The sequence below is a fragment of the Pteropus vampyrus genome, unplaced genomic scaffold (assembly GCF_000151845.1).
Source record: "Pteropus vampyrus isolate Shadow unplaced genomic scaffold, Pvam_2.0 Scaffold68, whole genome shotgun sequence".
Taxonomy (NCBI): domain Eukaryota; kingdom Metazoa; phylum Chordata; class Mammalia; order Chiroptera; family Pteropodidae; genus Pteropus; species Pteropus vampyrus.
The window spans coordinates 3851620-3868677 of record NW_011888849.1 but is presented as its reverse complement, the minus strand read 5'-3'; the positions used below and the strand labels follow the sequence as shown (position 1 = coordinate 3868677).

General features: G+C 39.2%; 1 protein-coding gene across 1 annotated transcript; it reads left to right on the top strand.

Moving 5' to 3' along the window:
- Positions 1 to 2169: 2169 nt before the first annotated feature.
- Positions 2170 to 12583, top strand: IFIT5 (interferon induced protein with tetratricopeptide repeats 5). The gene is made up of 2 exons (XM_011361599.2): positions 2170 to 2323; positions 9576 to 12583. The coding sequence occupies exons 1-2, from the start codon at positions 2319 to 2321 to the stop codon at positions 11017 to 11019; spliced, it is 1449 nt and encodes a 482-aa protein (XP_011359901.1). The 5' UTR covers positions 2170 to 2318; the 3' UTR covers positions 11020 to 12583.
- The last annotated feature ends 4475 nt before the right edge of the window (positions 12584 to 17058 follow it).

The following is a 17058-nucleotide window of genomic DNA, read 5'->3' as shown; positions in this document are numbered from 1 at the left end:
GGGACAGTAAGAGGGAAGGGGAGGATTTAGCCCCTCAGGGCAAAAAGAAGTTGCATTTGGCAAAATCCAGAGACAATTTGGGTTCACAACTGCAGGGTGCTACTGACATCTAGTGGGTATAAGCAAGGAAGCTGCATAAACATCCTCAATGCACAGGACAGCTTTCCACAACAAAGAATTACTCAGCTCAAGTGTCAGTGGTGCCAAGGCTAAGAAACTCTGACTTACACCCATCTCCTGGAAGAGTTATTGAAAAAATGAGTGTTTATTCTGAAAACTACCTCAAGGAGTACCGACCTATTACCTAAGTTTCAGTTTGCCAAGCAGTTCTGTTGCTATGTTTCACTATCTCTTTCTCTAGTTGCTGTGTTTTACATGTTGATAAGAAGAAATTAAAAAGACAATACACACTACTGAATTTCCCAAGAATCCACCCAATTCAGTAGTCTATGAAAAAAAGATTGATATTCAAATTCCATTCGGTAATTTCAGCATGTTCAATACCCACTTGACAGGTCTTGGTTTCTTCTCGATCTTGAAAATGTCTTTTCCTTTCAAATTTTTATAGCTTGCTTTGTCTTTCTGAATTTGAATTTCTAAACAATATAAAGTAGATAACCAGGTTTTTTCCCCTTTGATTTTTACTATGGATTTCTTGTCATTCATTTAATCCTTACTAAGCAGAGACTACCTTTTGGCCCAGATACAGCTAAGAGAAAGGAAGGGAAAGAAGTGGGAACTAGGAAGAAAAAACCTGATGAAGGCACTGGAAATTTCTTTCAAATATTGGAGCTCCATTAAATTTTTCTTTGGTAAGAAGGAAATTCAGAGCTTATTTTTCCACTCAAACTATTCAGTACCTTTTCTAAAACGTGGTTTCCTACCTAAGATAAATATTACAGTTGCCTATAGGCAACCACACACACATTGTCTCTCTGATCTCATGTCTTAAAACTTTTCCCTGCTCTCTCCACTCCAACCAGAGTCAGGTCAACTATGCTCCTACCTCCAGGCCTGTATGCTTACTGTTTCCTCTGCCTAACACACACTTTCTTAGCCTCGAACCCACTCTTTCGCCCCCTTCAGATCTTTGCTCAATTGACACTTTCTCAGTGACACTTTCTTCACTAACATATTTATAATAGTGAAACACCTTGTATTCCCTCTCTCTATGCTTTTTCTCCATAGCACCATCTGACATGTTTTATTTGTTCTTTATTATCTTATGCACTAGAAATTAACTGCACAAGGTAGATTCCTTGTCTGTTTAACTCATTGTTATTATTAACAGCGCATGAACAATGTGTGGCTCTTAGCAATTGTTTAATGAAATTTGTTGAATGAATGAAGTCGAATGAGACAAAAATTTTAGTGTATCAATATTGCCATTTTCTGCTTAGATTCCCAGCACCACCCTCATCTTTATCCGAATCTTATTACAGAAAGCAGTTGGCAAGAGCACGGAAAGCAAACATTCTGTAACAATTTTGAATGTATGACCTCAAAGAGGGAGTATAAACCTCTTTACAAAGTTATTCGGCAGTATCTACTAAAATTTAAAATGTGTATGCATTTTGATCCCAAAATGTCTCTAAATTTACCCAACGTAAATAATGGCACAGGTTCACATCATTGTAGTCTTGTTAATTGAATTAAGACTGGAAGCAGGTACTTCAGTTTTAGCTTAGGGTGCACAAAGCTGGAAAGAATATCACTGCCACCCTTACGACAAAAATAACGCTGAAAAATAACGCTCCTGTCATCTATTTAAAAAAAGAAAAGAAAGAAAAGGCTAATCGAGCTGCATATGTTTTATCTGTTCTTTATTATCTTATGCACTAGAAATTAACTCCACAAGGTAGATTCCTTGTCTGTTTCACTCATTGTTTATCTCAGAGAGACCAACATCCAAAGGTCCAGTCGCAAATTCAACTCTAAACGACCTTGCGCTCCGCAAACGTCTCGCCGCGGCCTCTAAATGTGGCGCAGGGGAGAGAGAGGCTCCTCACTCATCCCTTCTATAAGTTTCCGTTTCCTGGAGCTGGACTTTACCTAGGCCAGAATCAGATTCACTTCTCAGTTTCCTTTTCCCGCTCCGGTCCTGTCTAACAAAGACAAGCGCCTTTGCACCACCTAGCGGGGCAGACGCCTCGCGGGAAGCGCGCGCCCGCCCGCCTGACCCCCTGCCCACGCGCACGCGCACACGCACGCGCACGCACGTGCCGCGCGCCCAGCCGCTCAGCAGCACGGGATCCCGCTCCTGAGAAAGCCCGAGGGGACTTGCCGCCTCCCTGGAAGAGTCGCAGAACCCATCCACCATGAGGTAAGGGGTTTTCCCGTTTCTCCATCCAAATTCTTCGTAGGCCTTTGTTTCAAACTGGTGTTTTTCTTTTATTCCGTTTCTAACGCGGCGCTACGGCCCTTTAAGAGGCCGAGCCCCCCTCGTCCTACACCCAGGCATCTGGCTTGGGACGCTCCCCGGGATCCCTTTCCAGGTCCTGGGCGTCTGAAATCGGGCCTATTGAGGAGCTCGTTCGAGCAGACCCTTCAGCGGAGTGCTGACCCTCCCCGCCGGGCGTCTGCGGTCGGGCCTGTCAGGCGGTGTGGCCAGGCGACGCTCCCTGGAAGCTTGACCTCTCCCTGCGGCTTCTCGGCCGCCGCAGTGGTGACTGTGCTTAGTTGGCGGCCGCCCCCAAGACCATTCTGCGCAGCCTCTACGTGGCACGGGTTTCCTTAGGTCCATCGCTTTCCTCTGCTTCCCAAGCCTTTCAGCTGCCATTCTCATTTGGGCAGATGCGGTTTGGTCGCAGCTCCAGGCGGCACATTTGTCTCCTACTGCCATTTTGCCTCTCTGATTTCTGGGTCTGAATTCTTCCTTTTCTGGGAGCTACCTTTGAACCACGAACAGATTTTTATTGTTCCACCCAATTCACTATTTTATCAGGATTTCTTTATCTGTCTTCTTTACTAATTTTATGGTGATGGTGTCTTTTTCTCACCTTTTTTTGTATCCCCAGAGGTTAGCACACTGCCCTGTATGTAGTTAGTGAATCATTTGCGTTCAAGTTGAGGAGTGAGAGGTTAAGATCTTGGACTCCTGAAGCATATAACCCTTTGTTCTCCTAGTTGGGTGACTCAAAGAAAAGTTTCTTAAACTGAGTGTTTCTCATCTGTAAAAATTAATGCTATCCATCTCTTAGGACTGTGGAACGGATTAATTGACTGCTTAGCACATATTGCAAATGTTGGCTATCATGAGAACTAAAAAAAAAAGTTTCTAATTTCTAACATTTGTGAGAAGGGAGGAAGGTATCTGGAGGGCCTGGAAAAACAAAGAGGAAAAGAGGGGTGCACTGTATGTGTATGTGCAGAATGGGGTGGACTGATTCTTCCTAGAAAAAAAAATTACTTAAAGATAAATGTTGCGTTTTCAAATATAACAACCTCTCTCTGCCAGCTTCCCAGAGACAAAGTTAAAACATTAAGTAGACAAAGTTTAAAAAGTAAAACTTCTCATGGCCTTCCAGTTGTGTGTGAATTTCAGAGTCTGAACAAAGCACTTCAGTACCTGACTGAAGGTCCCTTTGAGATCTCACAACCACATTCATATCCAAGGCAGCCCTCCTCCTCGTCTCTGGGCGTTTAGCTGGTAGAAACCTTCAGGACAGAAGCCAATGTTCATTTTACTCTATGCATGGACAGGGGGCTGGTAAGCTGGTAAGGTGGTGGATCTGGGCAGGCTGTTAAGGGCATGGCAAATTGTGCCCATGATTTTGATGTAGTTACACCAGAGAAAGGAACAACTACCAAAAGACAATCATACCAGGTTTCCCAGTGAGGACTACAGAAACAGTTCAAAACCTATTTTCAAAATCCAAACATGGGGCCAGACAGCGTGCCAAGCTATAAAGACAAGTGAGATAGGAAAGACCAAAGCGAGAAAAAGTTTGGAGCCTTTTAGCAGGAAGGGAAGAACCAGCAGGAATTCCCTCATCTGAAATTCATGTGCTTTTTTATGCTAGGTGCATACCTCTGGACTGGACATGCCAGAAGCTACCAGTATATAACTGCATTCATTCATTCATTCATTCATTCATTCAACAAATATTTATTTCTTGAGCTTCTATTATATCCCTTGAATAATAGATCCTAGGGACACAGAGGCGAAAAATTAAAATCAGAACAAGGTCTCTATTTTCATGGAGATTGCATTTAAATGGGGGAAACAGACAAACAATAGATAAATGAGTAAATAATCAACATAATTCAGGAAGTGATAAGATCTGTAAGGAAAATAAAATAGTGTAATGGCCTAAGAGAGTGACCTAGAATGGAGGGTGTTATTTTAGGTAGATGTGCCGCAGGCAACCTCTTAAATAAGGAATATTTGAGCTGTAAAGAGCTAGCATTCAAAGATTTAAGACCAGAGCATTCCAAGTAGAGTAAAAACAACAGGTGTAAAAGTCTTTGAACTTGTATGTTTGTGATGAGAAGAAGGTCAGTATGTCTAAATCAGTGAATGAGGAGAGCAGTAGGAGAGAAGGTTGAATAGGTAGACAAGGTCAGCTCCTTTAGGGATTTGTCAGACATGGCAGGCTGGATTAATATCTAAGCAGTTGGGAGATTTTAAGCCATGAGACAGACATAATCTGGTTTACATTTTCAAAAATTTACTAGTACTGTATGGGGACCAAGAGTGGAAGCAGAGAGACCAGATTTTTGCTTCAGTTCAAAGCAAAGGTAATTGTGGTTTATACTAGGAAAATAGCAATGGAAATGGAGAAAAGTGGATGGATTTGAGATGTGTCTGGGTGGTTGATTAACAGGACTTCCTATTGGATTTTGATGAAGTGTTGAGAGATTATTTCTTGGTTACTTAGCCTATGGAACTAAGCGATGCCTTGCAAGGTTGGGAAGACTGAGTGTGAGACAGACTCAAGGGACCCAGATTTCTGTATTGGATATGTTTTTTGAGATGCCAGTTGAACTTATAATTGAAGACTTAAAAATTAGATCAGTCTGAAATTCAGGGGAGAGATCAGAGATAGAGGATATACTTCTGAAGGTCATCAGCATCTACAACAAAGTTTTTAATTGAGTTGTGGGAAAAAGTATTTTAATTCACTATTCTTAATAATGATAATTATATCTTTGAAAACCAAGATTCTTGCACTTCCTTCAGATCATTTTTAACATATTTTTACCCAGCTTCACTGGGCAACCATGGTTAAGAGTTTGGGGCTGGAGATAAAGATTTGAATATTAACAGTGAATAGCTTCACTTCTGCTTTGTATTCCATCTTTCTTGCAATTATCCCCCTCTCCCCCAAGCATCATTTTCTCCCTTAATACTGGATCATTCCCATTGGCATATCATTAAGTCATTAAAAATATCATGATTAAATTTTTTCAACAAGTCCCCCAGCCTCACTCCAGCTGTAGCTCTATTGCTCTACTCCCTTCATAGTCAGATTCCTTTCAAGGGTGGCCTGTTTTCCCTATATCCACTTTGTTACCTCCCATTATCCCCTCAACCCACTCCAATAATGTTTTCACCCCTCGCATTCTATTTAAACACTCATCAAGGTCCCCCACAACTTTACTCCTGCCAAAACAGTGATCTCTTCTCTGTCCTCATTTTCTCAACCTCTAAGAATCGTTTTACACATTGAATATTCATCTCTCTTTCTTAAACATTTTCTTCCTTAACCTTTCATGGTACCAAGTTTCTTGGTTTTCCTGCTGCCTCACTGATTCTTCTTTCTTGGCCTCCTTTCCTGGTCCTTCTACTCTGCTTGACCTAGAATGAATTACAGCTTAGTTTTTGACCTTCTCTGTCTATGCTCACTCCTTAGGTAATTTCATTCTAGATCTTGAGGTTTTAAAGTTCATCTGCATGCCGATGACTCCCAATTTTATGTCCTTTGTTCTAACTTCACTCCTTCTCATCTCCGAATTTACTTCATTAGTATCCAGCTACATACTTGACATCTTAATTTGACTAAGAGACACCTCAGAATTAACTTCCCAAATAGTTCTCTTGATTTATTCACTCAGTTCCTGAAGTAAAAACCATAGGAATCATCCTTGATTCCTTCTTTCTCCCGTGGCCCTCCCCACACCTAGTCTGTCAGAAAGACCTGTCAGCTCTGCCTCTAAAATATAACCATCCATCCAGTCCTCACTAATCCTCTACTATAACCTGAGTGTAAACTTGCATCATCTCTGCTTGAATTCCTTCAACAGCAGCTTTCATGTCTCTTCACGTCACTTTCAGGGAGATTTGCTCTGGCCATGCTATGTAAATTTTAACTACTTCTCAGGCACCCTCCCGTCCACCCATTTCCCTCTCTTGCTTTCTTTTACTCCTTAGCACTTACTATCATCTCTCATAGTCTATATTTTTAATTATTTTCAGTCTTTTTATGGCTCACTCCACCTCCGTTAGAATATAAGCTACATGAAGTTAGGATTTTTTTTTCTGTTTTGTTCGTTGCTATTGCCCTGATACTGAGAACAGTGTCCTGCATGCAGTAGGTTCTCAGTAAAATAAGTAGCTTTCCTACCAGTTTCCCAACTTTCTCTCTTGACCCTGTGTTGTCCATTCTCCACAGAGCAGCCAGGGGGATTTTTTTTAAAAATCTAGACGAACTATTTTTCATTTCCCTACTTAAAAATTTTTCTCCAGTGGTTTCCCATTGCAATTAAAGTAAAATTTATATCCCTTTTATGGCCTACCAAGCCCTGCATCATCTGTCCCTTCCTACTCCTCCTCCTCATCTCCTGCTACTCTCCTTTTTGTTTATGCTTCAGCCACACTTCCTTCTGTTCCCTGAACACTCCAAATTTGTTCCCACGCCAGGGCCTTTGCACTTGCTCTTGGTTTGGGTACCTTTGCCCAAACCAGGGTTTCTCATCTCAACATTATTGACATTTTGGGTTGGATCATTTGGTTGTTGGGGCTGACCCGTGTGCATTATAAGATATTTAGCAGTATCCCTAGCATTGATCTCATAGATGCCAGTAGCCATTCTTCCCGTGGTGACAATCAAAGTTGTCTCCACATATGACCAAATGTCCCCAGGGGTGAGGGGCAAAGTCATCCTAGTTGAGAAGCCCTGGCTTAGACCATTCTGCCCTCAAATCATTTATGACTGTCTCCTTTTCATTGCTGACATCTTAATTCAGTTGCACCTTTCTACAAGGGCTATTTCTTGGCAGTCATAACTAAGTACTTTAACCACCACCACCACTTAAACCCATTACTCTGACTTTTTTTCCTTCTTAACACTCGTTATTGTCTGGAATTATGTCGTTCATTGATTTGTATAAAAGTTTATTTTCTGTCAACACCTTTTGTTCCTTTCTCTCCCAGAATGGAATTACTATGAAGAGAGGGCCTTTCTCTATCTTGTTCACTACTTTGCCACTATAACTAGAATATTGTCTGACATATGATGTGAGTTGATCAATAGATGTTCATTGATAGAAATATTACTGTAGTTCCCATCAACATTTATACAAATATGTGTTTACATTGTATGTACAAGGGGAGGGGTTCTTGTGTGCAGCAGAAAAGGAAATACACACATGCACACTATACTGCAGGGGTCCCCAACACCCAGGCTGTGGAGCAGTACTGGTCCGTGGCCTGTTAGTAATCGGGCCGCACAGAGGGTGAGCTGCGGGCCTGCGAGTGGAGCTTCATCTGTATTTGCAGCCGCTCCCCAGTGCTAGCCTCACTGCCTCAGCTCCACCTCACCTCAAATCATCAGGCATTAGAGTCTCATAGGAGCACCGGTCCCTGGTGCCAAAAAGGGTTGGGGACCTCTGCTATACTGTATACTGTTCATCCCATAATTAGAGCATTTCCCTCTTTGAGAGAAAGCCTAAGTAAATTTTTTGTACATTTCTTATGACTTTTACTTATAGCCAATAGTAGATTTAGAAAGTCTTTCCTGACTGCCTAACCACCACCATCAGCCAAACAAACAAATAAAACTAGCATATTAGGATTTTGTCAGTTGTATAGAGTAGAAACCCAATTCAGACTGGCTTAAGCAAGAAGAAGGTGGGGTTATTCACTTAAGTAAATAGAAGTCTGTGGGTAGACAAGGTGATCCGGGCAAAACTGGATCCAGGTATTTAGTCAGTATCATGAGTTATTGTCTTTTTTTGCTGTGTAAGCTCTACTTTCCTCTGTGTTAGATTTTTTTCTCAGGCAGGCTCTCACCAGGAGTTTGGAAAGATAGCTTATATTCCTAGCTTATATTCCATTTTAAACTTTTTCAAAGGAAGAGAGTTTCAGCAAAGTCCTGTTTCAGCAAAAATATATTTTAATTGGACATTCTCCAAATAAATCAATGGGACCAGGAAATAGCTGGAAAATCTTCCCGCAGACTAGAGTGAAGGGTGGACACCCATCCATCTCAAATCACATAGACTGAGAGTAGAGGGAAAGATCGTTCCACAAAGGAAAACCAGAAGAAGGATCCTCACCAAGTAAAAACAACAGTTGTGCCCAACACTGGACTATGTACCCTTCCTGGGTCACTTCCATGGAACCTGATTGGACTCCTGAGTTATAACTGACTCTTATAATATACGCTCTGTATAAGCAGGGCTGTGTCCCCAGGGTTACGTCCCCAGGGTTATTCAGAAGATCTTGCACATGAAAGGCTCTTGTAATAAATAAATACTTTCTCTCCCTTCCTTCCCCCTTTGCCTTCCCAGTATCAGGGACAGTGTTTCCAATGGGTCCTGCAGAGATTACACTGTGCCTCACACAGAGAGCTCAAGTATTTCTTGGGGTGAAGTGAATATTAAGGGCAATGATAAATTGATAACAGGTGTCAGCCTTTGTTGTTGCCCACAATCCCAGAGGTCAGAAGCATATGACAGACACATCAAAACCTACTAAGCTTCCTTTTGGTTTTTCCCCGTCTTTCTCTAAATCTCTGTTACTGTCTTTTTATCTCAGACTTAACGCTTCTCCCCATTTCTTGGTATACCTCTTCCTGTCGTTTTGTGCCTTTTCTCTCTGTAGGCTTTCCTTTTTTCTGCCTTCCTTCCTTCCCTCCCCCCTTCCTTTCTTTCTTCCTTTCCCTGGGGGCTGGGACGATGTATTCATGTGCCTTCTCTGTCTTCTTCAGTGTACTTTTTTTATTTCTCACCTTCTCTTTCTCTCTCCCTTCACTATTTATAATACAAAAATGAAATGTTATATTAATTATTGACTATATATATTTATACTTAATTTTCAAGGCTAGTAAATAAAACACTTAAATTCCCCTCTCTAAAAATAAGTGGTCCTTATGGGTTAGTGACTGCCAAAAGGAAATAGATACCCTATAACATAGTAAATACTGTCATCTCCGGAATTGGTTTTGCAATAACTAATATTTCTAGGATATAACCGTACACAAGGAAACTAGTATAAAGTAACAGGCGCCTATGATTTACTGTAAGATCAAATGAAAGATAAAAATTGGTTGTTAAGCAAAGAAGAGTATTTAAGGTTTTAAAACTGTTTTCTTTATTTCTTCAAAAATTAAAAAAGATTTTATCTTTGACAGTGAGATTCCTAAGGACTCCTTGAAGGCTGTTCTGTTGGAATTAGAATGCCACTTTACATGGAATTTACTTAAGGAAGACATTGATCTCTTTGATGTGGAAGATACAATTGGGCAACAGCTTGAATTTCTTACTACGAAATCGAGACTCACTCTTTATAATTTATTGGCCTTTGTGAAACACCTAAAAGGCCAAAATAAAGATGCCCTGGATTGCTTGGAACAAGCAGAAGAAATAATCCAGCGTGAACACTCAGACAAAGAAGAAGTACGAAGTCTGGTCACTTGGGGCAACTACGCCTGGGTGTATTATCATATGGACCACCTTAAAGAAGCTCAGAAGTATATAGATAAGGTAGGAAATGTCTGCAAGAAATTGTCCAGTCCTTTTAACTACAAGTTGGAATGTCCTGAGATTGACTGTGAGAAAGGATGGGCACTCTTGAAATTTGGGGGAAAGTATTACCAAAAGGCTAAAGCGGCTTTTGAGAAGGCTCTGGAAGTGGAACCTGACAATCCAGAATTTAACATCGGCTATGCCATTACTGTGTATCGGCTGGATGATTCTGACAGAGAAGGGTCTATAAAGAGCTTTTCTCTGGGCCCTCTGAGGAAGGCTGTTACCCTGAACCCAGATAACACCTACATTAAGGTTTTTCTGGCACTGAAGCTTCAAGATGTACATGCAGAAGCTGAAGGAGAAAAGTACATTGAAGAAATCCTGGACCAAATATCATCCCAACCTTATGTCCTTCGTTATGCAGCTAAATTCTATAGGAGAAAAAATTCCTGGGACAAAGCCCTTGAACTTTTGAAAAAGGCCTTAGAGGTGACACCGACCTCTTCTTTCCTGCATCACCAAATGGGACTTTGTTATAGGGCACAAATGATCCAAATCAAGAAGGCCACACGCAACAGACCTAAAGGAAAAGATAAGCTGAAAGTTGATGGGCTGATTACATCTGCTATATTTCATTTCAAGGCAGCTGTAGAACGAGACTCTATGTTCGCATTTGCCTACACGGACCTGGCCAACATGTATGCTGAGGGAGGCCAGTATAGCAATGCTGAAGACATTTTCCAGAAAGCCCTTCGTCTGGAGAACATAACTGATGATCACAAACATCAGATCCACTACCACTATGGCCGCTTTCAGGAATTTCACCGTAAATCAGAAAATACTGCCATCCACCATTACTTAGAAGCCTTAAAGGTCAAAGACAGGTCTTCCCTGCGTAGCAAACTGACAAGTGCTCTGAAGAAATTGGCTACCAAGAGACTTGGTCACAATGCTTTAGATGTGCAGAGTTTAAGTGCCCTAGGGTTTGTTTATAAGCTGGAGGGCGAAAAGAGGCAAGCTGCTGAATACTATGAGAGGGCCCAAAAGATAGATCCAGAAAATGCAGAATTCCTTACTGCTCTTTGTGAGCTTCGACTTTCCATTTAACTACATACTCCAGAAAATCAGTTCTAAAGCTCTTCTCTCTATTTTGAGTTCTTATATTTTAGTTTATGTTTTAATCCATTGTTTATTACAGAGCCAATTTTTATTGAATGGTTATTGTGTACTAGGCATCCTGTTAAATACTTTATATACATTATAATGGATCATTTACTGTTTTCTATTTTTTTAATTGAAATACTATAATCCATTAAGAAACAGCAACATTCCAACTGTTGTGACTTTTAAAAATGGCATGGCCATTATGACTTTATACCCTTTATCTCTGCTATTTATAATAATTTTCTGATTAAGTTTTGTCAGATTTCTCATACTCACGCAGTGAATATAATCCTACATAAGCCTTTGACACCTGGGTCAGGAACACTCAGGAGTTGAAAAATTAGTTAAGCTCTTAAATATGTAGTTTGCAAAAGATGGAGCCTTCCAGTTATAGATGTTCTGACTTTGATGAGGATATTTAACTATCAACTGATAGTCACCTAAAGAATCTTTTATTGGAAAAAAACAGTTCATAATAATAAAAAAGTTTGTCATCTCTGATGACTTCAATAAAAGAAAAAACTAGAACATGAGAAAAAAGATTTCTTTAGGGACCCATGAGAAATTAGAAGTATTACCTCCCAAAATGTTCATTAAGTAGCTAGAAATAGTTATGAGAAAAAAATGAATGGAAAACCATTAGTCTCAAGTTTCTCTGGTTCTTTTAACTAGAAGAATAAACCTAAACTGAACCTAGATGGAATTTTTTCCAATTAGAATTGCAGTATTTTTAGGTTAAAATCATTGAGATAGAAAGCAGACCAGCTGAGAAATTGGGGGAAAACGGTAAGCAGATGAGTAAAGTAGATGTCTCTAACCTGCATTTAGATTACCAAGATTTCAGTGATTTAGTTTTGGGTCTGGAATGGGTAAAGTTCTCATACCCTCCAATTTCTGACCTTCGGTTAAATGTTTTAGTATTCCAGGTTACTTCTGTGAAGCTTTTTATTTTGTCTGAAGTTTTCAGATTGACATATTTTCCTATAGATCTTCTAGGAAAAGTTAGGCCCTGCTTTCAGTTTAAATAACTACCTTGAAGGGTCACTGCTTAAGGGCTCTTCTCCCAGGAGACTCTTTAAATTGAGACGTTGCTAAAAGTAGCTTCTCTAATGTTTCTTTGGTTGTAGACTACACAATTATATTTGCCACCACAGTATTAGTGGGGAAGTGTGTCATGTGATTTGATTTTCTATACCTCCAGTGTAGCGCTTAAAACTAATGTGTATGTGTGTGTGTTTTACATTTTGTTGCTATTTTTATTTTTTAAATTTCTATTACAGTTTTGATTATTATAAAAGTAGTGAATTCTCATTGTAAAATTTCAAATAATGCAGAAGTATATGAACTTAAAAGTAAGAGCACTCCCCTCACCCTACCCCAATTCTACACCCCCAAGGTAAACTGTTAACGATTTGATATGTATCCCTCCAGATATTTTTTCTATACATATTCAAACGTACATATATACTGCAATGTATCTCATGAATTAAATTTTTTAAAATGTTAAGTTCCTGCTGTTTTTGTTTACTTTGCTCATTTTATTTGTTTATTCAAGAACAAAGAATAGGGAAAGAAATTATCTTTACTCAGATATTTTAGGAATTCAGGACTGGACGTTCTGACCTGTTAGTAGAAGCATTTGTCATATTTTGCAGCAAGTCATTTTCCCTCATTGGAAATAATGTAATCAAGGTCATGTTCCCAAGTAGGCACTTGACATGCAGTAAAATACAGTTATGGTATCAAAACAAAGATATAACTGTAAGCTTCTATATTTAAATGTTAGACTTTAAAGTCTATCAGATGACTTTAAAATTCACTAAATATTAAAACATTGAAATATATAAGAAGCAACGTTAAAGCATAAAGTCAGCATCTGAAAAGTGCAACTATAAAATATTGAACTAAAATTAATGTTTATGATAACTTTAAATTTTGTCAGTAATTATACTTGCCTTTCTAAAATGTATAACTGTTTAGAAATAATTTCATAGAGTCTTCGGTTTAAAAAAGACCTCAGAGTTCACCTTTATCAGTTAACCATCAAAACTTGAAGTTTTGATGGCTCGAATTATCTTCCTAAATGATTATTTCATCTTCAGATAGTCCTTGTTCTTAGTTTATTCTTTCCATTTAGCTGAAGACTTATAGCCTGAAGTTTATACATTTTGGTTTGTCTTTAGGGATCTCAAAGATCTGATCTTTTTTAGACACCGAAAATATGGCCAGGGAAGTGGTTGTAATTGCCCTTTAGGGTAATTTGATCCTTCAAGGAAATGAAAAGTGCCTCTTTCCCAAATCTCCAAGGTGCTCTTGGAAACTATTTGGTTCAGTGAAGCTATGCTTCCAGCCTTTCAACAAGTGAATCAGCTGCCAGGAAAACTGGCTTGAGGGTAATGGAGCTCTTAAACATATTCTGCTTTCTCTGAGTGCAGAACTAGTCTTAGCAGTTGATCATGTGCTATCTGCCAGTTTCAAGGACAATATAAGCAGTCATTCCTTTCTAGATTGAGTCCATGCAAATTATTTCAGTTCAAAAAAAACTGCATCAACTCACAGAACTTTAGAACCAGGGGGCCCCTGAGAAAATGCCTGCTCCAACCAACTCTACCGATATGAAAGTTGGGACCCAGATTGGTGATGTGACTTAAGATTTCACAGCACTGACATCTGTCATTGCATTTGCACCGAGGCCATGCTTTCCAGGGATACTAGCTCAGGCCATGACCTGGGAGAGACAGAAGTCCTCTGACAGGTGGCTTAGGCTCAAGGATTTCCCACCAGCCTTGCCAAATTTTCCTTAAAACTACACTAAAATCTTAGATGCTTCCACCCAACTTTTCTTCCTTCTCTCCTGCAGATATGCATCACAGTCCAATGGCTCCCCTAGCCTCTCCCTGCTCCCATCCATTTTCTTTCATAGGTGTTCCCCTAATAAATTTTTTCTAGTAAATCCTATCTTGATGTCTGCTTTTGGAAGTCAAATCTACTCACCTGGTGAAAGAAATGTAATTAGATGGCTTTAATTGACTATAGGTAAGTCATCTTTACATATTATAAATGCCCATTTATTGTTTTTCAACTTTTCGATCAGTAATTATGGTTAAAGAACAACATAAATCTTCCCAACCTTAATATTTGAGTTGGAAAAGAGAATGGGGAAGGAGGTTAAGGGCAGGGTAGAAACCAAAAAAAAAAACCCTTATCTTACAAAAAGGGAAGTCAAGAGATAGTTAAAACTTGAAATAAATGTTAAGTGTGTTATTGTCAATAAAACTAATAAAGTAAAAATTGAGCCATAACAAAAAAAAAAAATTGGAATAGGAGTTCTTTAAATTCAATAATTTAACAATTCACTTAACATAGCAGGAAATCAATACATAAAGTCTACATTAAATAGATGAAGGTATAGCATTATAAGCACACCATAGGCACCCACTGACGGTGGGGATAGCCTGCTCCCCCAAACCTGACCTTTCTTCCTCTCCCTCCCCACAGAACAAAGCCAGTTTATACTTAATGGCCACAACCTGTCAGCACTTAACTTTCTGTTGTAACTTTTCCTCTCTCCTATTTCTTTCCCAGGACCACAGCCTCTCCTTCCACTCCCATTCTCAGCCAAGTTTCCCTTGATCATTGAGATGTGATTTCTTCTCCTTAGTGTCCTCTTTTCCTGTGATCCAGTCACTCACATGCACCTCACCTCACACAAAACTCCCACCTTCTCTGGCAGTTTCAGAGATAAATTTGTTCATTAAGCATTTTGTTGTACTTCCCTTTAAGTAATTTTAAAAAAACAGCCTCTAATTACTAGAAATATTCACAGAAATGCCATGTATATATTCCCATGTCCGCTCTGAACTTAGGGATCCTCTGTAAGTGATGAACAAGTATTCTCGATATCTCCTTTCATGATAGCATGTGGCAGAGTAAGCAACAAAATAGTGAAGGTGGGATATGTAAACTTTGGAAAAGCTGTACCTCATGGGAGCACACAGGTGCCTCATAGATAAACTCTGAAGGACAAGCATGGGTTGATGTTACTTGGATTGAACATCGAAGACACTGAACACACTGGCCTTTCCTATTCTTCAGAAAAATCCATTTTTGTCTAAGTTTCCATTCCTGCATCAGAGGGTAAAATGGAGTGAGGGGAAAGAAGGAAAGAGATGAACACCCAAGAGTTCAGAAGTGATCTTATAAATCAGTTCCCTTTATATATGTCCCTAACTCACCACCAGAATGAAGCAAAATCCTAAGACAATAGCTACTTAAGCTACATCTATAGACTCTAGTGACACATAAGTAATTGTTGCTAACTCTTACATAGTACATGTAATATGTACCAGGTGCTGTACTAAGTGTGTTACATATATTGAACTTATAAAATCCTCACAAATAAAATCCTTACATATTGAACTTATAAAATCCTTACCTATAGTGATAGGTAAGCATTTTTATTGTTTCCTTTTGCATATGAGTAAACTGGAATTTAGATTAAGACATATAGCTAATAAGAAGTGAGAAAAGGATTTAAACTCAGAAGTCTGATGCTAAAATTTAGCACTTGACCACTATAAAATACTTTCTAAATAGTCTTAAAATTTGAAATGAAGGATGTGGAAAGATACGACCAATATTTACAGACACTGTAGGGGAATGCTACAAAGGATCATACTGAGCTCAGACATCCTGCAATCATAGGCCACCTACCACTGTTTTATATAGAGTCTCAATACTCCCTGGAAAGAATTTGAAAGGGAACTATTTGTCCACATCCGCTGTCCCTTGATATTGGGATTAAAGCTGCTCTGAAATACCTGGAGAGAATGGCCTAAGGGACTCAGTCTAAGCGAGGGCTTGTCTCAAGACTTGGATGTTGGAAATCAGAGATTTGAAAGATATTCCTCGAACCTACTTTGGAAGACTGAAGAACTGGTAATCAATTAGAAGTCAGGACACTCAGTTCTTTGTTTTTGAAGGAAGGATCTATCTCCCACACACACACCAACTAGAATGAGAACCTTCACCTACTGTGGACACAAGAAGGTGAGGAAGGAGAGTGATGTAACACATGTTAACACCTAGAGGTAGGCTGAGATCATCTGCCCCTTAAAATCGCCTGGGTTTACCTTGAGCCTCCAAGTCAGGTACTTTGGAAAGTGCCTCTGAGCCCCTGATTCCATTAAATATGAATTTAGTTTAAGAGTATTTCAGCCCTCTTCACAAGATTGCCCTTTCTCATACCACATTAACTCCAGCAACCTTATGCTTCAATCTCACCAAACCAAACAACAAACAAAACAACCCCCAAAATAAAAATCACTTACAGTTAATTTGTGTATAAAAACTTTTTATTGAGGAAGATTTCAAGAAAGAAAAATGTACAACTTAAAACTTAATATTAGATAATTGGAGGGGGGATGCATAAAAGGAGGAAGGGAGAGGAAATAGGAAGAAGGAAAGGAAGAAAAGAGAGAGATGGAGAAAGAAAGACCCTCAAACATTTCTTGATATTCCCGCCTCTTGCCATGATTCTAGCTGTTACTTCTTTTCCTATCTGTACCCATCTCCTCCTGAAATAAGAACAAATACCTCTATTTTCCTTAAACAGAAATTCAGTTCTCTCTCTTATCCTTATACTCAGCCCTAGACCCACCTATGCATAATTGAATTCTTCAAGTTTCTTCGATCAACCAAAGATTCTTTCATTTTAACATGATATATTCTCCTTTGAAAGGAATTGTCATAAATAGCACCCTCTCACAGTTTCACAGGAATTACACATTTTAAAGTAAATTCAATCACTAAATATGTCATAATTTGTATACAGTATAAATAAGCATGATGTTTTATGCTTCCAAATTAACACAAATACATGATGTTTTATGGTTCCAGATACACTCCCCTATATCAGTTGTTCTCAACAATTCTCAAAATTTGATTTCTAATGTGTTTGAAATTCTGCGTGCTATGCTTTAA